Consider the following 21,941-nt stretch of genomic DNA (forward strand, 5'->3'; position numbering starts at 1 on the left):
TTGTACGTGTCATGAGCTTTCCTCTGCTGAGATCACTGTATGCACACACATGCATACACCAAAAAGTAGCTATTTTTCTGATTTGCATTCATCTCTCTAAAGAATCCTTTGATCTATGCATATAACCTCTTATTCACCCCTCCTCCTCCTCCAACCTGCTTTCATTTATTACTACACAGTGCTTCAGTTTTCTGCTGAAGCTTGTCAAGGGACAAGAGATATGAGCATCCATATTATTAATCTTAGACAAAAGTGTGATTCTCTCTTCTTCAGGTATATTCTCTGCTTGCTAATCTATGTATTGCTGCCCTATTAAACTGAAGATTGGTTTTGAATTTGGCTTTCATTGTTTTAGCTTCTTTTTAAAGCAATTTATCAATGGAAGTCTAGTGCAAAATGATTCCCAGACAAGGAAGATGGTCTATTCAGTGTGACAGGGGAGGAAAACAGTAAGAACTTTAACACTTGGACCAGTCTCTCTTAATTGTAACCATCAGCAGCATATTCAATCTGTAACATCTGAAGAGAAGAAGGTACTATGAAAAAACTTTGAAGAGTTAGCAATATCCCATACTATTTACCCCACTTACAAATATTCATCATTCAGCTAAACACTTATTTCAGCTCTACACTTAATACACTCTCTTAGAGTAAGCCACACACTAGTGATCTCCACTCTGGTAATAACACGTTCCGTATTTGGAAATTAAATAAATAAATCAGTGAAGCTAGAGAATTCAAGCTGATGCAACATGTGTTAGCTTGCTTTCTGTGTAACAGCTTCCCACTCCACAGTAATGCTTCCATTTTGCATTGACGAGACTGCCTTTTAAAAAGGAAGCATTGATATAAAATTCAGCAAATTATTCAGTCTTAGCTTCCCATTGAATTCAGCTTAAGGATGAGTTGGAAGCCTAAATGTTTTCTTGGATGTGGGCTCAAAATCATATCTCAAGACAATTTTCTTAACAGAATAGTGGTGAGTCATCTGGTCTTTGTGCCTCAAGGCTCTACAAGTGAGGTGAGTAGATATTGCTACAGCACTCAATCATATGAAACCACAGCTGCCTCATCTGTAACCACACAGGGACAAATCAATACCATTAGCTTCTGTGGAGTTACCCTATTGATATATTTGACCCTACATCCTTACCTAGAACACACAAGGGTGATGACTTGTGGACAATAACAAAACATCAGAGGAGTGTAAGTAATTTTTTCTCGTGTCTTTCCCTAGGAGTTGACTAAATTGCAATTTGGACTGCACAACTTGTTAAGGGAAGTATAGCCCCCTACTTATTTTTCCCATATGTATACCTCTGAGGTCTGGGCACCCAGGAACTGCAGTTGTGGGGGCACAAGTAGGGTGCACTGCATGGACAGACTTCTTTCTTTTGCTTCTTTTTGCTTTCATTTCTACTAGTCAGGATTAAACTGGAAACAGGATGTGCCGCAATTTGTATATAACCACAGCAAATTATCATCTCAGTAGAGGAAGCAGCAGAAACCTCACGATTTAGCAGGGCATCTGAGGCACAATACCTACAAAAGATATTACTGAGATGACAGGGCTCAAATACCACTCCTTGTTCAAAAATCCCCTTGATCATTTTAATTCCCCGTTTCGGGCAGAGCTCAAGATCGAGTGCTGTCTTACGACCTGAGCCTTCTTTCACTTATGTTGCTGTCAAGCAAACGACCTAACTGTCTATACGTACATGAACAGCCGTGTGGGGGCTGGCAAAGGAAGCTCATTTGCATACGTACAGTCACACATACAATCACATCTAGATATCAGGCCCTGTGCAGCGTTTCCCATCTTTATGTGAAGAAAATTTCTGCACAAAGGTTCATTTAAAGACAGTTGAAAGCTTGGTTAATTAATCTCTTTTGTTATTCTCTACTTAAGAGCATCATTTCAGCCGCAGACCTGACGGTGTGCATTCACTGCTTGCCACATCCAGCAGCAGGCTGTCGACGGATCGCTTGCCGAGTGACACATCTGCCGCTCCCTCTCAAGGTTAGCCTCCAGTGGCTCTTTGGATCAATTAAACTCAACTGTAGAAAATGATCTTGTTACAGGGCTGTCTCATGTTTGGCCTCTTTATGTGGGTCTCTGATAGCCATGTAATCAAATTTCCTAAGTGTCTCCTGCCTGATTAGGTGTTGCATCAGTCTGGTTTGAACCGCTGCCTGGAGTTCAGCGGATCCCAAGCAAATGTTACTCTATTTCTGTATCAGCCGTGATTTCCATCAGGCAGTTTTCGCTAACTGCTTGTTTTACAACACAACGTGTTTCACAGCACATTGAAGGGGAGGACTCCCCCGCTGCAAGCACAAACCCACACGTCGCCCAAGTCCTCCCCGACATGCCAGATCTTCTGAGACGAGCCTCAGCAGCGCTGCGATACTGGGGAGATGCAAAACACACCGCTTCGCTGCAGCAGCGAGTCCCGGCTGCCGCTTCGGCTGGGAGCTGAGGGAGAAACCGCCCCCCTCGCTGTTTCCCTCGCTGGAACCGGAGATCTCGCCCTTCGCCTCTCATCCCCGGACACACCGGCTCCCCGCCGCCCTCCCACAACACCATCTCCCGGTGGGGGGGCGATCTCACCCCCGTCCCCGCTTCTTCCCGCCGCCGGGGCTCTCCCCTCGCCTCACCCCGCGCTGAGGAGGCAGCTGAGGCCAACCGTCCGCCCAACCGTCCAACGGCCCGGCCAACCGCCCCTCCAACCGCCCTCCCGCCCCGCGCGGCGCTGCGCATGCGCAGCCCGCTCCCAGGCATGCTCACTGGCGGGGGCTGGGGAGGGAGGGAGCGGGACGCGGTGCTGCCCGGCTCGCCTCGCCTCGCCTCGCCTCGCCTCAGCGCGGCTGGCACCATGCGGCAGGCGGCCGCCTGCCTGCGGGCGCTGTACCTCCTGCTCCACCTCCGCGCCGCAGGTGAGCGGGTTGGCGGCCGGCGGTCGGACGTGGTGCGGGGAAGGGGTAGAAGGCGGCGGGCAGCCGCTTGCGCCCGGCGGCGGGCACCTGTTGTGGCGGGGCGGCCCCTGCGCGGGTGAGGCGTCTCGGGGGGTGGGGGGGGCTTGGTAGCAGCAGCCGCCGGCGGGCGGGCGCTGCGAGCGTCTTTCAGCACCGCGGACAGCGGCCGGCCCCGGGCGAACCCTCCGGCCCCTGGTCGCGCGGACCTGGCCGGCAGCTGGGGCAGCGGAAGAAAATCGTGCCTCTTTACCCCTTTTTCTTCCTTTTCCCCCCCTATTTTTTAAAATTTATTTGGGGTGTGGGGGAGGCGTTGCGACTTGTATTTGCTCGTGGCAGCAGGTTTTTTAGGAAAGGGGAATTTCAGCTGCGACAGCAAGGCGTTTAGGCTGTAGCGGGGATAATAAATCCTCTGCCTGCTTGGCGAGCAAAACGTGTGCCTCATTCAGAAACGCGGTGAGCGATGAGCGCCCCGGTACGTACATGAAGTTCCGCTGCCAGTTTCGTTCTGATGGTCGCGGCGTATGTTTCTGGCGTAAATCTTGGGCTTCTCTTAAATCATGAAAAACTGCTTGTTTTTCAGAGTCTCTCTCTCCCCCTGTGCAGGTTTAAGTATATGTACTCTTAGGAAGGAAATAAAATCTGGGGTAACTGTATAATTGAATTAAGTTCTCAATTAGAAAAGTTGAAGAGTTTCTTTGTTTTATCATTTATGGCAAGCACAGCTACTTCTGGAGTAGAAAATGGCTGTTACACTCTGCTTTTAACTTCACTGAAACTTAATTAAGGAAAACAATGAAATGCACCCCCTAGGTACTGATTCTTTCGCTCTTGAGAACGTTGTTTTTAGGAGAGACTTTTTAAGATGCAACTAACTTGCATTGTTTTGTTGCAGAATCATTAAAAGTGATAATTGAACTTCATGTTTCTTTTCATGTGGAAACAGTGCATGAACATGTATGCCCCCCCACCCTCCCAAACAAGCTGTGTTATGAAAATAGTTGTTTATATGGAGACAGCGGGAAGCAGGCACTGCATTCTTTCATTTGTCGTTGTCAGGAGAAGTGTTTTGCCTCAGTTATTGGTATTTTATTGCGCTGGAATATTAAGCTACACTTCATAAAATCTCAGGAGCTTCTTTCCTGTATAGTTATAGTTAGGAAGCTCATGCTGTTACGCCTTGTATTCATGTGTGCAAGAGATTATTGACTGAAAGATGGGGAGCATTTCGTGATCCATTTTAATATGGATTAATAAAAAATAAAAGCCTTAAGCTGCTTTTAGATTGTTCTTTTACAACACGTATTAAAATGATCATGTGTACAAAATTACTGTACAGCCTCTATTTGACATAACATGCCTTCTAATCTCAGTGTTTCCTCTATTAACAGTGGACTTCGCATTAGTTTTGATGTCCTTCATTTTTCTATCCTACTAATGGAAACTGTGTTTATATCCTGCCAGTAAGCCATTTACTTTCCTTACTAAGTTTTACTTGTTTCATTAAGTAATTGGGAATGCTTGCAAATGAAGCTTGGCCTTTATTATGAAAACGTCTCTACTCATGAGAAAAAGAGAGGAAAATAGATGTTGATATGGTGTTACTTTGTTCCCTGGGCAATCTTGGAAAAGAATTGTTTTGGAGAAGGCAACAGAGAGGATGGACGGGAACTGAATTCAACCTTTGCATATTGGGCATGACTCCCATTGAGCACAAGAGCTGTGCTTCCTCGAAGGCAGGGCTGCATACAACTTGCTCGCGTTGGAAGTCATTGAAGATGTCACAACAATGAAATAACATAGCAAGCTTAATCTGCTAAGATTTCTCTGTTTCATCTGATGCAATTAGCAAATTTGGTCTTACACAGGCTACCACTATGGACATCTTTTATGTATAGCCTAAACTTAGGAATTATTGACAGTGATTTTGCAGCTTTGGTTCATGTGGAACCAGAAAATGCATTCCACTTGCCACTAGTGCTAGGTCACAAATTATACCCTGAATGTAAATTTTTTTGTAATGTGATGGAAAATGCTTGGCTTTTTTGTTCTGAGGCTGAATATACGTGAGGCATGCTTCTAGGGAATGCTAAAGAAACTGTCGGCAGACATTAACAAAATCTCCCTGGATATCAGTTGGTGATAATAGATTTTAGGGAAAACATAAGTCTATGTTTACTTGAGATAATGCTACAGCAAAAAAATATCATTCTGTAATGTGTTTAAATAGTGCTTTGTAACGGAGAGGTAATGCACGTCATATTGCAAACCTGGTTTGCTACAGAAAGACAATTCTGCTGTGGTTGTGTTGCAATAGCCACGTATGTATTCACACAAAAATGGAAAATATTCTTGTAAAAAATGTGATTGGGAATTTTCATGTGATTAAAAAGGTACTGTTTTACTAAGTTGATTTAGATACTGGTTCCAATAAAGCATGACAGCTGTGTAGGCAGAAAATTAAATCCAATTGTGCTGTTGGTATACCCATATATTGCTTGCTGAAATCAAAGACACTTGTGTGTGCATCTCTGAAAACAGAATTAGGCCCTTCTGCTGAGTGCAGCAGGTGAACTAATCAACCTATATAGAGCTTGCTGTTGGATGAAGACCTAAATATGTAGCGACTGATTACAGGTCAGCATGAACCTTCAACTTGTATTACGCATTGCATGAGAGACTGCACGGCAGAGCGGGTTATACTCTTTTTTAGTAGGTATGATCTAATACATGTTCTTGCAATATAAAACTAATGTCTCCCAAGATAACTAGGAAGCATTCTTGCCTTATAAAAGAATGGCAGGTGGTAGCAAAACCACAAAGTGACGCATTAGACTATGTTGTAATTAGAGCCGTTTGCATCATCCAGGTTACTCGACTAATTGACTATTTCAACTCATTTTCTTTTTTAACAAATCTCTTGAAGAGAATTAAAATATATGATTAATTAAATATCCAGTCACAGGAAATAGGCAAGGAAAATCAACTAGGCTAGAAAAAAATTTACTCTTTAAGAGAGCATTTTTGCAGAATTTGCTTTTAAGATGAACAAAGCTTGGACCTGGAAAAGCAAAGAGTTAACAACTAAATATTTGGTCAGGTCATCTAAGTCATGGTTTCTTGAGCAAAGGCCTTACACTAGCTTGCTAAGGGCTTCTATTACTTCATTTTATCCTTGTCTCCACCTCTTGATCCTTCCCTAAGCCCGTCAGCTGAATCAGGTTAAATTCAAGATAGGAAATAGTGGCATTTTATCTTTGTGGGGCAATGCTGTAATAACATGAGGATTGCTTATATCAAAACCAAAATTTCTTTGACTGCAAACTAACCCTCCATTGGGTAGAATTCACTAGGTGTAGAAAGATTTATTATAAATATACTAGACTGCTTCTCAGTTAATTGTTACCAAAGTCCATAAAGTGATTTTACTAAGTTCTGCTGATCAGAAACTAGTACTTCAGCTTTCCTGGTCAAACATGCACTGTGTGATATTCTCATGGTTGGAAATGACTCGAGTGGACTGTGGTTTCTAATTAAGTGCTGGGGTGCCTATTTTTTAAGAAATGAACAAGCTCTTTCACAAAAATAAAATCTTTTGACTGTACTTCTAGGGTTGACGTGAGATCTGCACAAAATGCATTCACAATCAGATCCATTTCAGTAACTTCATACCAATGAGTGAATAATGCTAGCCTCTAAATAAATTTAGAGTGAATGTGAAGGACCTATTGATTTAAAAATGTATTGGAATTCTGCTTCATTACACTAACAGAATCTAAATGAAGCTGGTACTTATAATTGCCTTCTTTAGAAAACATATTGCTGGTCATGAGTGGGTGTTTTTACTAGAATAGACATTTGTGCCTTTTATTAGTAGACTCGTGGATAATCAGAGGGTAGTCATCTGTCTCGTTGAAGGTTCTGTTGGGGAGAAATAGTTTTATAATTTGGTATCTGACTTCATATTTTTGAGGAAGTTTTTAGTTGGAAAAACAGACTTTTGTCATGTTTTTACTTGTAGAAGTTGTCGCTACTTATAGTTTTGAAAGACATCATCTTCTACGAGAGGTTTATGTTCAGTACATCCATTAGGAAATTATTGAGGTTTGTGATCGTGGAATCCCTGCCTAATTTCATTTGTTGTATTATGAGAAGACTGAAACATCTTAGACAGCAAAGGCTGGTTCCAGCTTCTCTGGAAAGTGATGCAGGAGACTTGCTGAAAAACCAAGAATTGGGCTCTTGGGGGAGTCTGTCTCTCTAGAAGGAGGCTAATGAGATAACAGTGGGCGGCCGTGTCTGGTGGTGGCCCCCCTCCACAGGGTTGTTATGAGACTTGATGTGGGGGACTAGAAGGAGTGGTAGGACTCTTACTCCATAAAGCACAGTCGTTGTCCTGTAGGATTTTCAGCATGGCTTCGGAATAAGTACTTGGAGAAGCTTAATAAGATCTGTTCAGAAATCCTCAGTGTGATTTCCTGGAGCAGTGTTACTCAAAAAAAACCCAAAACAGACAAAACTTCAAGACTGAACCTGACTTCCCTTCATGCCAGCTATGGATTTCTGTGGAGCTCCAGATTGCATGGAGATACTATACATTTACATCCACGTTACGCAGAGCAAAATTTAGCCACAACCTTCATTTGGAAAATTACAGTAATCACAAAATTAGCAAATTGATGCAGCACTTTCTCACACCTTCTGGGAAAAAAAGTCTGATGTGAGACTATACAGTACATTAGTGCCAGGGCATAAGTATGGCAGAATACTTAAGTGCCTTTGGGACCAATGGCTCATTTCTCAATTCACATGAGTAGAGCTAGTGAAATCAATGGTCTGTGGTATCCAGTTTCATTATTGACATTTCAGGCAACAGGCCCATAAAACGAGATGCAAAGTGCCTTTTTGAAAAAGATACCACTGATGCTTAATTCAAATTCACTGTAGCTGTGGATATTTTTGGTCAGAGCTTTTTTTTTTTCTTTCCTACTGAAAAGGACAAATTCAGCAAAAATGAATTTGCAGTTGTTTCTATTTTCAGCAGATTGCTTATTAGAAAAGGAAAAAAAATCCTTGCCATCATCTCTCTCTCGTGTGTACTCCCTCCCTCTCTGGGGCGCCCTCGCACTCTCTCACATGCCTGTACGTGCACTCACTCGCTCTCACACACACCAACACGCACAGAAAAACAAATTGTGTCGACACATACACACATTTTGTACGAATTGATTTTGTCTGAATTTTTTGTTTTGATCAAAAGTTCTGAACGTTTTTGTTAAGGCCAAATCAAAATATTTTTGTGAACTTTTACAATTGCCCTGTTCTATGCTTGCTTAGCCCTGGTGTAGGTTCCTTGCTCTGAATTTTGACATGTCATGGGTACTGTTCCTCTGCTGCAAAAGGCCTGCCTTTTTGATTACTGGACCTATCTAGGAAAGCGCAGAACCCTTCCTCTGAAAGACTGTGACCTTGTAGCCGTGTAATAAGGGGTTGCCTTTGCTAATAACAAAGCTATAAGCTTTGTTCTGAGTTGGTAAGGCGTCATGACTGGGGCTTGTCAGGTGTGCTCTGCCTGAACTTTCCTTAACCTGACTGTTTTACTTGGTTTAGCTCTGCCAGCAGTTTCTCCAGTTGACCAAGTGTCTATATCTGTTTTACTCATTTATCTTTGTGCGGTGTGACTCTAGTTTTATACGGATAGGAGTAACACAGGCTGGGTAGAACAGCAGAGACACTGAGAGTGGAGGCACAGGATGTGGTGTAGAGGAGTACAGGCGTGGGATGATGAGTTGGGGCACAGGCTTGGCACTGAAGACCCCACGCTATAAACAGCTCTGCGATAGGTGAAAATGCACACCTGGAGCTTGAGAATATTGGGTTTAGGAGTTAACAAAGAGAACATAGAAATAGCATCTAACATATGTACATGGCACCATATATAGTAAATTCAGATGTAACCTTACTTACATGTGTAAGGTGTGCTTTTTCTTTGTTCATGAACAAGACTGAGTGTTACAGGCCTGAGAAATTCTAGCTGAAGGAGGCTGTGAGAAGCTATGCAGGAGCATGCCCAATAAGAGCGGTAGGTCTAGCAGCTTCCTTTGGATAGGGAATAGCTTCATTTGTTTTACTCTAACAGGTTTTGTCTTAAGAGGAAGCTGTGGTGTGAAGGAAGGATCTGACCAGGCTTTGTGTTTTGGCATTATTCTCTGAATGATGGAAACAGCCACAGCCTGCAAGGCCCTCTGCTACAAGGACTGTTATATGTGGGAAAATATTTTCCCAGGTGAATTCTTTTGTCCGTTCCAAAACTTCCAATGTGTTGCTTTGTGCGTGTGCTACCAAACCAACAAGTGGATTCATATTTTTTCCTTTTCAGGTTTGCCTGGTTTGCCTCAGAAAAGCACTCTTGAATGCATGTTCTGTTGTTCAGCAAATTGTGAAGTTGTATTTTAGGCACTGTTTAACTGCATTTTATTGGTAATAATGATTGGTCCCCCCTGCTAAAGTTGAACAGTAGTTTGTGTTTGGCTAAGACTGTGTGTAGCCTATCCTAATGAAATTTAGATTTGATTGATGTACTACTTTGCTGACAGTAAGACACGCTGTTAACTAGGTGGTACAGCTGCAAAGCATATTGCCCCAAGACAGCTTTTTTTTTTCATTTGTGCTTTCAACATAATTTAAAACATTTTTTGTTTCCCACTAGGTGTGTTGACTCCTCTTGATATGTTTTGGGTGGGGTTTTTTCCACAGTAAGATAGATGAAACAGGCATAAAGTGATAGATTTTGTATCCTTTAAAGTCACTGCCAAAGGAAGGTCCTGCCGCCTGCACCAGAAGGGACAACCTTCACAGCCCAGAGAAGACAGAAGTCTTTAAACCTATAGTAGTGTTTATCCTATGTCTAGAAATTACCAGTAGTTAGCATTTCCCTTAGTATCTTTGTCATCAGGACTCCTGAGAGTTAGAGCCATGCTCATAAAAGGCTAGCATGATAATAAGCATTTTAGCACAGATGCTAAGAGATGTTTTTTTTCCCCCTTCCTCTGGGCCAACATCTACAAGAGAGAACTGCAAACTCTGCTCTGCAGCGTGTGAGTCTTTTTCCATCTGAATGGACTAAAGAGAGACAAGCAATGAATTTCCTAGCTGTAGGAATGTTGGCATTATTGGAGATGATTGATCAATGGTCTGCATAAGTACATTGATCTGCGTCTCACAGTGGCTCTGGGTGGCTGTTCAAGAAGAGATGAACCATTGTGCAAGAGGTGATAAAGACTGAGTCTGTCCAAAGTCTGAGGCTGGTTTGTAGGGTGTGAAGAAAGGTTGTATAGGACAAAGAGCATCTTTCAGGATGGTGAGCTGAACAGAAAGGAAAAAAGCATGTGGAGCTCAGGATACAAAATTTAATTACCAAAGTTTAGTAAGTCTTTTTACTGAAAATGAGAAATTATTTAGCAACAGCATTAAATACTGTAACCCAAATTGCATTTGAGTTAAATTTATCTTTGAAACCAATCAGTCAAGTTTCAGCATGTTTTTCCCTTATGAAACAACTCTACATTTTCTGCCTTTTTTCCTCCAATTTCCAGCTTGTTAGCATGAAAATCTCAAGCTGTGTAATATACCAAGATATCTGTAACTATAAAGAGACTTCAGTGTTATAGCTCTAGTTATAGTATTAAGTGTGAGTTTTAAAACATGCACTCTATATTCACTTGTGCATTTTACTTACTAATCAGGTGTAGCATAGCAATTCTGTCGATGGATTTGGGGTGACCGTACTACTTACAAGTAGCAAATGCACAGTATACCTCTCGGTACAGAAAATGGGAATGTTCAGGAACATGCCTTATTATGAACCTAATTTGTTCAGATTAAAACAAATAGTAAGACTTGAGACAATGACCTCCAATTGTTTTTCCAGACTCACATGAAGACTTTAGACACCATTATCTTGGCCCTATCAGGTTTACAAAAGAATGTTATGTCCCACTGGGACTCTCCTTTTCCAGTTGAATGAAGTTCTGGTTTATGGCTCTAGAGGATGTAAGATAAAAAAAAATCTGTAAAACTGTGATATTTTTATGTTTTAAAAAGAGAAAACTGTTTTACTGTGTTACTGGCTTATTAAAGGATCTTGACTATCTTGAAGTTTTTTATCTGTCTATTTTAGAGAAAGTGAAGGTATTTGGGAACTAGGAGTCTGACAATTTTCTGGCAGGTTGCTTTAAAATAAAATGTCAACTGTCTGAGACTATTCAGGGAGTCAAGACAGTCTAGAGAAATCTTGGAATTTCTCTATTAAGCAGAGGCCAACTGGGACAGTCAAAATTGACCACAGTATCTTTCACATCGGATATACTATTTGTTATAGGCTTTCATTTCTGCATATGTAATAAACGTTTGTAGTGTAAGACAGGCTCAGCAGCACGTGCTATCTAGCATTCTTGTGATTTACTGATCTGTTATCATAAGAATCATAGCATGTGTTGGGTTGGAAGGGACCTTTAAAGGTCATTTAGTCCAAACCCTCTGCAGTAAGCAGGGACATCTTTAACTAGATCAGATTCTTCTTTCAGTTGGTAGAATGGTTATTGCATGAAATGATCTAGATGAAGGAAGGGCAGGCTATCTTCCAGGAGCAAAGGTAGATACAAAACCTGCTGCTGAGAAGTTCTGATGTGGGTTTGAAAGTAGCCACTGATTGTTCTTCATTTTGGAACAAATAATGACAGAAAATTTTCCATTGACATGAAAAAAAGCTATTCTTAGCTGAGAAATAGGTGAAGATTCAGCATCTTTTTGATTAGAAGAAATAGCATGGAATCACAGTCTGAACATCTCGTCTGTTCTCCTCAATGCCAAGGCAGAACAAACTATAATTCTTTGTAAATACGCTTGAGAGGAGGGAATTTTATGAGAAGGAATAAAATTATTTTCATTAAAGGGTGATATCAGCATTGGGTGAATATTACAAGTCAGTCATGGATAACTGCATTCTGAAGTAGAGTTCAAACAGGGTAGTGTGAGCAGAATATCAGAATTCACTTTAGGATCAAGTTTGCTAAGCTTATGGAAGAAATACTTCTAGGAATTCTATTTTTTGAGCCTTGTCCTAAGCCTCATTTTCTTAATTTCTGTGTATGTTGGGATATCTGAAGCTTGAAAGATACCAAAATCACTTTTTACTGTCATACTGTGGTATTTCAGTTCTTTGTAGTTTCTGATGGTTTCCTCAGAGGCCACAAAGGAGTATTTGCCTTTTCTGTATAGGTACAGAATTTGATACAGGAATCCTGGTCTTCTCTTTCTTAAGGGTTGGAGACCGGCAATATTTAAGGGTGATGTGTAGCAGAAATGGTGGTGTTTCTAGTGACTTACTTCTCTGAGTGTCTCATTGGTGCATACTGCTTGTGTTCAGAGCTGAGGCTTGCGGGGTGAAGAAGAAACATTTCCCCCTTCGTCAGATTAAGAGGAAGCTTTAGGTTCCCCTGTAGTATCAAGGGTGGCCTACTTGTTAGGGTCACCTGAGGCATCCGTAGCAGTCTGGGAGCCAAAGTCTGATCTTGATTAGGGCCTTATGCACAATCTGCTACGGTCAATGAAGTTTTTCACATGGGGCACTGTAAGTGCATGTAACCTACTGAAGTTACTGGGACTATGTGGACTTCACAGAAAACCAAGTTTAGCCTAGTAATTTTCTTGGAACGTATTTGAATTTCTGCGCTGTCACCTGGTAAATATAGATTTGTGTGAGTGCAAAGAATAGGTTGTGTAATTTGACTTGTTAATTTCTCATTTATACATGCCATTACCAAAGTATATTTTGTTGTCCATCTTGAAAATCTGCTGTGATGGACCATATATTGAGTCCGCTGCAGGGACCTGTGTTACTTACGTGATTTTTAGCATTCTAATGGAAGTGAGCCTGCTGGGATTTAGTGGGAAATAGTGATACTGCTGTTAAAAAGTACTGAGATTCAGCAGCAGCCAAGCTTTTTTTGTTTTGTTTTGCTTTTTTCAGTAAAAATAAATTAAATAAAAGGGGAGTTTGAAATATTAAAGTGGGTAGGAAATGCAATATAAAGAATTTCGGGAGAAGCTCAGTGGGTTTGATTCCCTCAGAAACAAAGGAGTAGGAATGAAGGAAGCAAAGAGGAACCACAGACACCAAATATGTCTTTAGTTACATTCCTGTATATTATCTATGATCAATTTTGGTTGTCTGTGAAGGAGACATGAAAATAAATTCAACAAAGAGGTGGCTATGAGAAGTCCTGTTTCCTTGTTTTTATTTTGCCATTCACACAACTCTTTCAATTGCTAGGTAAGACCAGCCCTCAGGATTTTATCAATGAAGCCAACCCCCACAAAGCTTAATGAGATCCCAGCAAGCTTAACAAGCTTTGAAATTCATCTGTCTTTAAGACTATACTCTGCGGTTTCTCTCTCTCTTTTTTTTTTTTTTTTTTTTTCCTGCTGCTCTCATCTTCCCAATCAAAATCTGAAGACAGCTGTACACATGTGACCTCAGTGGTCGTCTAGGAAATTGCCAGTGTTTGTTTTTACCATTTCAAAGAGTAGCTTTAGGTTTAGCATCATACTTTATACTAGGAGGATCTCTAAATGTACTGCAAAATGCAGGATTCTGTGTTCTGTCTTCTTCCTATTGATTTTCTGCTCATGTATGTTATGAATTGCTTCACTGCCTACTGACATGGGCCTGGTTTTGGCAGAGAATGCATTTCCCAATGATGCATAGCAATACTATAGCACAAATAAGGTATTGTCCTTGATTTTCCTAACCGAAATTTCATGAGGAAATTAGGTCAACAGAATGTAATTACCTACACTGAAATCTCCTAAGGGCACTGGGTAGAGCTGTGCAAATGACTTATTATTTTGATTTGCTTACAGAAGCAAAAAAAAAAATCAGAGGCAAAAATCAGTCTGAATAGAACAAAATGATTTCTTGTTCAACCTGAATTGAAACATGTTGTTGGTTCTGAGCTGTTCTTCATGAGAATTATGAGAATTAAAATAACACTGATTTTTTTTAATTTATTTTTTTAAACTAAAGATCAGTGCACAAATGCAACATTGCCATTAACTCCAGCAGCTTCTGAAGAGGAAATCCCAGGCTGATCAGAGTGAGCTCTCCGGGTTCACTTCTCTTAGAACACAGAGTCCCTTTTGTACCACAGTGGCTTCCTTAGAGTGCTCTTCCAGGAGGTGACTAATGCAGCTTCAGTTACTTTTTATCTGTAAAAGAGCTGATCCTTGCCTATTTTTCTGCTCAGAGGGACAGTCTAAGTTCCAGACAGGGAGCTGAACTGGTCTGTTGTAGCTGTTCTGTTCTTCACAAGGAGCTGAAGATTCGCTAGGTTTCACCTATTAAAAAAAAAAAAAAATCAAATAAAACTTTAGTTCTGGTTCCTTTTATAAAGGCATCATTAGGAAGTATTTTTGGCTATCAAAATAAAACTTATTTTTTACTAATACACAGTTTATTAAAAATATGTAATCTAAAAGAGTTCCTGTGCCCAACACCGAGGTATACAAGGTATGGCTAAATCCACACACCTATATCTCCTCTACAGAGAGCGAGGTGCTCCACTGGCTGGCCAGGCGATGCTTGGCTGTAGGCTGGGTCATAACAGGAGCGGGGACAAGGGACTGTAAGGCCTGCTGATCTAAGCAGTCAATGGCAGCTGAACAGGGAACGCAGAATTATGATTATGGACTCAGGCTTTACCTTTCTTCTCTTTCTTACATGTTAAAGTCTGATTTTTGGATCTGGTTCTTGGCCTTTTCTCCTCAAGTCACCATATATAAAAGATGATCAAAGCAATTCTCATCTTTGGTATAACTGATTGATTAAATAAATCAGAAAGTGGACTGCATATGTTTTCCTATTGGAGTTGAACCTGATACAAAAGTTGGACTTGGCTCAGCATGTGCTTTGCTCTTGCACGTCATTTTTGAAATGTAATCCTGGCTGAAAGTAAAAATAACATTTTTAAAAGCCTTGTAAAAAATGAGTTTAAGAATGCGATACACTTCACATACTTAGTAGACTCTCTCTAGAGTTGTTAAGCTATTGCTATAGAAATTACATTGTGGGATTTTAAGGGAATTCTTGTATTCCACAAATATTCTTTCCAAATCTTGCTGAACCCAAAAATCTCATCAGATTTCCAGCACCATCTACAGAATATATGAGACACACATTCTAAACTTATTCTTCTCTTTCTGCAGGCTGCTTTTCTGGAGACAATGACCACTTTTTGGCAATTCATCAGCGAAAATATGGGAAACCTGTGTTTATTTATCATCATGTGCAAAGTTTGGAGAAAAGTCTGGATACAGACAGTTATAAGAATTCCAAACAAAATTTCCATTCTTCTTCCCACACCAAAATAAGCAAGCTGCACCCTGCAATAATTGTTAAATCAGCCTTCCCCAGACCTGCCTACGACCCATCCCTCAATCTGTTAGCTATGACTGGTCAAGATTTGGAGGTGGAAAATCTTCCTATTCCTGCAACTAATGTCATTGTTGTGGTAAGTGCCTTTTTTTCTGAGTTCTGGAGTTGTTTTGTGAATAAATATGCCTGTAGATAAATATACACATAGATGGTAATTTGGGGTATCCAAAGTTCATATTCTGCTGCGTCGCTGATCATCTAAATCTAACGACCACACATCTTTAAGCTTTTCACTTTAGTAGAACTCGCATTCGTATAGCCTCGCATATAGCCATGGTCAACAAGCAATCTGATGAACCAGTGCAGAACAGCTTCTCTGTAGGTAAAGAACTTGCCTCAAATCCCTTCAATCCTCTTGTCTTGGTTGGTACTTACACTGCTCTTGCTGGATGGATTTTAAACTTGTTCTGCATAGGGCACAAGAAAAGGTACATTAGGAAACAATTCAGTGGAGGCAGGGGGATTTTAAAAGGCTGACGGAAAGGATTCATTCACTGCTGTTTCTCCACTGAATCCACCATTATGCTTATGTAGCTGTTTGAAAACAAGCCTGTTTCTTGCAAAGAAAAAGAACTATGTTTTTGTTGGTGTAAGCCGTATGTGCTGCTTCTGGGATGTATGCTCTGGAACCCCCCTCTTTTAGTTAACTATGTGTGTGATCTGTCCCATTCTTGGAAAAATGATGGCATTGCTCCCTCCTGCAGTGGAGGGCATGTCACTGGAATTGTGTACTGATGCCACCCTGCTGCACCTTCACCCTTCACGCCAGTGGAGCAGCATACTGTCAACAGAGCTGTCTGTCCTCTGTGGAGTGCACAGCACAGTTTGCGTATGCTTTGCACAGACACTGCTCTGCCTCACCCTGGTCCATAGGTAGCCCTGCTTGATTATGAAGAAGAGCTTTGGGCTCATCCTTCTCCTTCCTGGAGGGAAGAACAACCATTCGTAATGGCTCACACACTCATTAGAGTGAACTAATAAAGATTAAACTGAAACAATGTGAATAATTACAGTCAGCAGCTATTTGCCTAATTCTATAAATTACTCTGTACAGAAGATGCTATATTAAAAGAGAATGGCCTTTACAAACAAGGGAAGAAGATGAAGCAAACAACACTAAGGCATGTTAGCACACGAAACGTTTCAGAATCACGTACGAGTTCCTTGTGCTGTTGGTACCTCTAGAGATCTGCCCTCGTGAGTTCACCAAATGCAATAAAGACTAGTGAGACAGAAAAGAATAATCAGAAGAAGAAGGGCAGTAATTTTATTAGTTTAAGATTAAAGTTTTAACCGTTAAAAAATACTATCAGAGGACTAGGCTTCAAAAAAGCTGTGCTCTGCACTTGTTGCATCCCACATGAACAAGACCTCCTAATCTGGGGTTAGATGGCTAGATTCAGTTTATGTAAGTGTCCGTATCAGAGCAAAAGAAGGTACTGACAGCCATTCTTCACTGGGGACATGTCAACTGCAAATGAGGTCCCAATACTGAATGCTACTGATCAGGAGGAGGAGATGCCAAACAAGCTGTGCCCAAAGCTAGCCTAAGCCAGGAGGGCCAACTCCATAGTAAAGGTACCTGCTCTCTCTTTTCCATAGCAAGCATTATTTCACCTCCTGTGAAGGTGAAACCTTTCTGTTAGTGCAAGGAACTGAGAATATGCATGGCCCCTCATTTTTATATTAGATGATGCAGTTGCCTATGGCCTGTTATTTTAGTAGAGCTTTGTACACTTTGGAGACCCACAGTCCTCAACCTGTAATGGAAGAATCCTGCAAAATATTCTGGGGCTACCCTGGTTTTAGCTGACTGGCTCTGTGCTTGCATTAAAAGCTAAATGAGGCAGATTTTCCATTGGCAGTCACATAAAAAAAGATCTATTAAATCTACATTAAGTTCTCATTAAGTGACCTCGGTCTGAAGCTTTGCTTCTGCGTTTCTAGGATGGAGCTGCTGCTCTGAAGCCTTCTGTTCTGGCTGAGAACCATATGTGCTTTAAGGGAGGGGAATGACAGCGTGAGCTAGTCATGACATGAAAGCTGTTTGTTGCTTGGGATCTTCAGCTATGCCTGGATTTGTTGAAGGACAGTGTTTTTGTTTTTTGTTTTTTTTTTAATGTCATCCTTTCTGAAAAAGCCTTTGGGGAAGCATGTGTTTTTAAAGCTGAAGTGCTGAGGGTCAGACATCTCACTGGACTATGCCCACAGTAAGTTTTGAAGGTGTCTTCCTCCAAAGGGCAGCTGTCCCACAGCAGGGTGGTTGCCACAATCCAAGCACAGCCTTGCTCCTTCCAGATCTCTGCACTTCAACGTTTTGTTTCCTCCTCTTGAATTTTGCATTAAGTAGATTGTAACGTTAATGTCATTGCCAAGGGAGTCTCTTTTGTTTTGAATGCATGTATATTGCTCCTTCTTTGTTTGAACTAGCACTTACTGCTTGTTGCAGCTTTTCAGTTTTTATCATATAGGGCAAGCAGCAACATTTGTTGTTTTGCCCCGGCTGACCCTTTTTGTTCTAGCCTTTAGCGATGTTGTTGGTTGCTCAACTTGAAAGGGCAATTGCTAGTGTTAATGCTTCCTGTAATCCAGTTACATGGCTAGTGCACATTGTGATTTAGTAGGAAAGCCAGCAACGGGGGTTATTTTTTTAAATAAATCAACGCTGTTGCAGCTCTGCAGAGAGGAGGAAACTGGATTCAATCTAGTTTCAGTGACTTGAAGTCCATTTTCACATGATCGAGGTGGAAAGGTAGGGTGAATGGATGCCTAATGTAGAACTATTACAAGGTTACACTTTGTGCTAAGGACTAGACCATCTGACAAGCAAAATGTTGCCAATTCACAGCAGAGTGCTGTAAAGCCAAGAATTCTGCAGGTTTTGTGTCAAAAAGTGATGTTTTGTGTCTGGTGATAAAGAACGCATGTTAAGAAGTAATTTTACTGAACCTGGGGATATTGTAGTGCTCGTTTGCCTAAGGTAGGAAAAGGAGACATTAATTTTCTGGGAGTGAGTTTTATGTAACTGAAGGCTTTCCATCACGTTACCCAGTATTAAGTTCCTGTCTTGTGTGTGTTCAGTGCACATTGTTGAGGGAAGACAATCCAGCGCTCTTAGAAGCATTTTGACTGTTCTATAAATGCCTTAGTGCTTAACCATATGCTCTGTTTAGCTATTTCTCTAAATGACGTGAGACCAACTCATCTGCAAATTGCTTCGTTAACATACGGAATTACATAATTTTTTTGTAATACTTGAGTTTTCTATTTGTATGGGTTTATTTTGGATCTCCGAAACTATACACTCATCGAACATATTAGAGAGTTAGTAGTGAAATGAACAAGTTCTCCAAATGTTTATTTGCGTTTATTCCAAGTCTTTCCAATACTGAATGTGAGCACCACCAAGGTCAAGACAGTACATGGAAAACAGAAACGGTCTGCAGATAACCACTTGTGATTAAAAATGTTGCTGTCTAGCACACTTGTTAAGAAACCCAAACATACATACATACATATATATATATATAGTTAGGGCTGAACTTGAGTGTAAAGCAGGACTTGTTGTAAAGGTTACAGCTCAGACTAGGTCTAAAGTATCACCTCACGGAGGTGCTAAAGCATCATCCTTTGTAACCTGATATAGTTTGGTCTGTTCAAAGTCTCTCTGAGGCACACAAACGTGTTGTACTAAGATTGGACCAAGCTCCTCAGATGCTTTTTTCTCTTGTATCCTGTGAAGTGTTTCAGAAAAATGGAGGTAATAAACTTGCTCAATATATGAAGATTTTCCCTTTCACACCTCGCTACTACTATACACCTTCTTATATAAATGTGGAAATCTGTCTCTATTTCTGTTGCTTAGAAAGGTCAGAGCACTATACAGTAGCCTAAAATTCAGTACATCTCTTCAGTTTTATTTGGTTTACATGAGCGTTACTGAAGTGAGTTGATTTAATTAGATTTTCTCTCAGCTAACGTCAATAGGACATAAGATTCATAGTCAGCCACAGAGAGCTTCTCTTTGCCTTTTCCATGACATTTTGTGTAAGGCTGAGTGCCTCAGAGCTATGCTCTGCCATACCATTACATCTATTTTATCACCAGTGTTTGAACCATCTACCTTCAAGCACACTGAAGAGCACAAGGAAGAGCTTCAGGTGCTAGTGCTTGGAGAGAGGATTCAGTGGGAGAATAAAGCACATGAATACTTGTGTCTCTAAGTAGATATCTACATGTGAACTAGGTATTCAAGCTTCAGTACAGACAGTGGAAATTTAGACTGCTGGTAGTCTATTAGGCTATTTAGCACTTTTCTGAGCAATTTCTGGATGATTAGAGAGTTAATATAGGTCAGGAACAATATTCAATAGTCAGACTGGATGTAGTCATCCTGTTTTGGAGATTAGTACTGACACAGGCCATTTCCACATCAACTTTCTGCCAGAGAACAGTACCAGATGCATTTAATCTACCAGTGGAACGTAGCCTGGATGTCTACTTCAGGGTGAGCTGAGTATCTCCCTTAGCCCAAATGGCTGTAGTGACAATATTTCTATCGGTGGCAGTGGGTGCTTAAGCACCAACTGCAAACTGACTACTTACATATTTATATATATTCACACACACAGAGATATGTACATTTAGTGCCATCTTAATCTGGAGCAGATCCCAGCTTGAACAACACATTTTTATATTGAAATAATGTGGAAATCTTTTCCAAAACTAGGCACAGTTCAAGTAGGTGGGCTGCTTCTGGGTGACTTTGAGTAGCTGAAAAGCATGAGGCTGTGAAACCATAGCAGAACGGCTTTTACACTTATGTCAAACTCATCCCACAAATACTGCTATATCCTCTCGTCTAACTTTGCTTATACTACATAGCAAGAGATGCATCTTCTCTGAGTTTCTTACTGACATGGCCTTACACCTATAAGTTTATTCCTCCACCAGCTCCTCATTTCCTGATGCATCAGGTTTAAATACCAGTGTCAAGACCCAGAACTCATCTACCTTATTTTTTCCTATATTTTATTTCATTATTCACACCACTTTTTTTTCTGCTGGAAATGTCTATTTTTCTAACTCTTTGTACTTTCTGTGAAGGCATGGCTTCCACATGAAATGTCCAGTAACACACAGAATGTCCTACTCTCTCCTCTTCATGTATCCACTCAAGACTTACTTTTGATGGAAGTCTTGCTTTTTCCTTTTAAGGATCAGCCAAACAAAGGGAATCAGACTACAAAATAACTTTACCGACTGGGGTTGTTGGAGTGTCATAAGAAGAATTGTATGAGGAGAGCTTGATAAAAAGGTGGTGGCATTCAATCCTTCCAATCACTTTCAGTCCAAAAAACTATTTTCCCCATAGGTACATTTTTGTGGAGACATTTACTATAGTTTTCTTTTCATAAAAATGGAACAATGTCAGTGGAATTTGCTTTTTACTTTTCTGTAAATGGAAAATACATGTTTCTTCTCATTGGTATTAATGGTAATATAAGATGCCCTCTTTTTCAAGGCTAAGTCCTAGAGTTTTACTGAATGAGATGAGTAGGATACAGAGAGCTCTCGGTGTCACAGCATCAAGCTGCGTGTGGTTATTCTGTGTACCAGAAGCTAAATGGCTTTCTGAGAATCCCAAAAAGAGAAGATGCTCTGATAATGTTTTTTCACTAATAACCTGTTACAGCTTTCCCCAGCTGTCCACTCCATTGACTGGCTGTTTTTCCATAATCCTGCTCTTCTCGTTCAGTAAAAGTACCCCACGCTCATTCCCTCTGTAAGCCTTGTGAAGAGGTGGTCAAAATACCTTTGAAAGTATATTAAGCTACATAATGGGGTGAGAACATGGCAAAAAAAGATTGTTATGAGTGAGGAGAACAAGTAGTCCATAAAGTGGCAGCTCAGCCAGTGCTGAGGCAAACAGCCAAGCTAAGTGTCTATGAAACGTAACAAAAAGTCAGATGTCACTTAACATCTGTTATTGCCAGACTGAGAGAGGGATTGGCACTGGGCCAGGCAGAGGAGGCATAAGAAGAAAATCATGTCTCTGCAGTGACTTGTCAAAGGAGCCTTCTGAGGAATAAGATCTCAAAATCCAGGAAGGTATCAGCTGTGTCCCTCTCCATTTCCAGGTCATGTGTTTGTCTGATGCTTGGAACAACAGAGGACAAGTGCCATGCTGATAGACAGCGAAGTTTTAAGACCTTCTTATAATTACAGTGCCGAATTGCTAACAAACTCTAAATGTTAGTCGCATATTACAACAGTGTGCCATATTAGTCGGGATCCGTAGCATGATTGTTATATTCACTGTTGTGTCCCGTTACACTTTACATCATGACACCAAACACCAGGCGTTCACAGTATTTGGCTTCTAAACTTAAGTCCACCTTCTATTATGACATAGATGATCCCCATAATCTTAGTCCTTTCTCAAGTAATTATACTAGGCATAATATATCTGCAG

General features: G+C 40.8%; 1 protein-coding gene across 2 annotated transcripts in view; it reads left to right on the forward strand.

Annotated features, from left to right (window-relative positions):
- The first annotated feature begins 2,744 nt into the window (after positions 1–2,744).
- The window catches only part of PTPRR (protein tyrosine phosphatase receptor type R), a 161,197-nt gene continuing 142,000 nt past the window's right edge, over positions 2,745–21,941 (forward strand). Inside the window, exons 1-2 of one of the 2 annotated variants that reach the window (XM_063322947.1) lie at positions 2,745–2,937; positions 15,238–15,542. In XM_063322947.1, the coding sequence (XP_063179017.1) occupies positions 2,760–2,937; positions 15,238–15,542 (483 nt within the window). In that variant the 5' untranslated portion in view covers positions 2,745–2,759. Of the gene's footprint in view, positions 2,938–3,427; positions 3,449–15,237; positions 15,543–21,941 lie in introns of those variants that run through there. The other variant, XM_063322948.1, reaches the window with a different exon arrangement.

The sequence above is a fragment of the Chroicocephalus ridibundus genome, chromosome 1 (assembly GCF_963924245.1).
Source record: "Chroicocephalus ridibundus chromosome 1, bChrRid1.1, whole genome shotgun sequence".
NCBI lineage: Eukaryota > Metazoa > Chordata > Aves > Charadriiformes > Laridae > Chroicocephalus > Chroicocephalus ridibundus.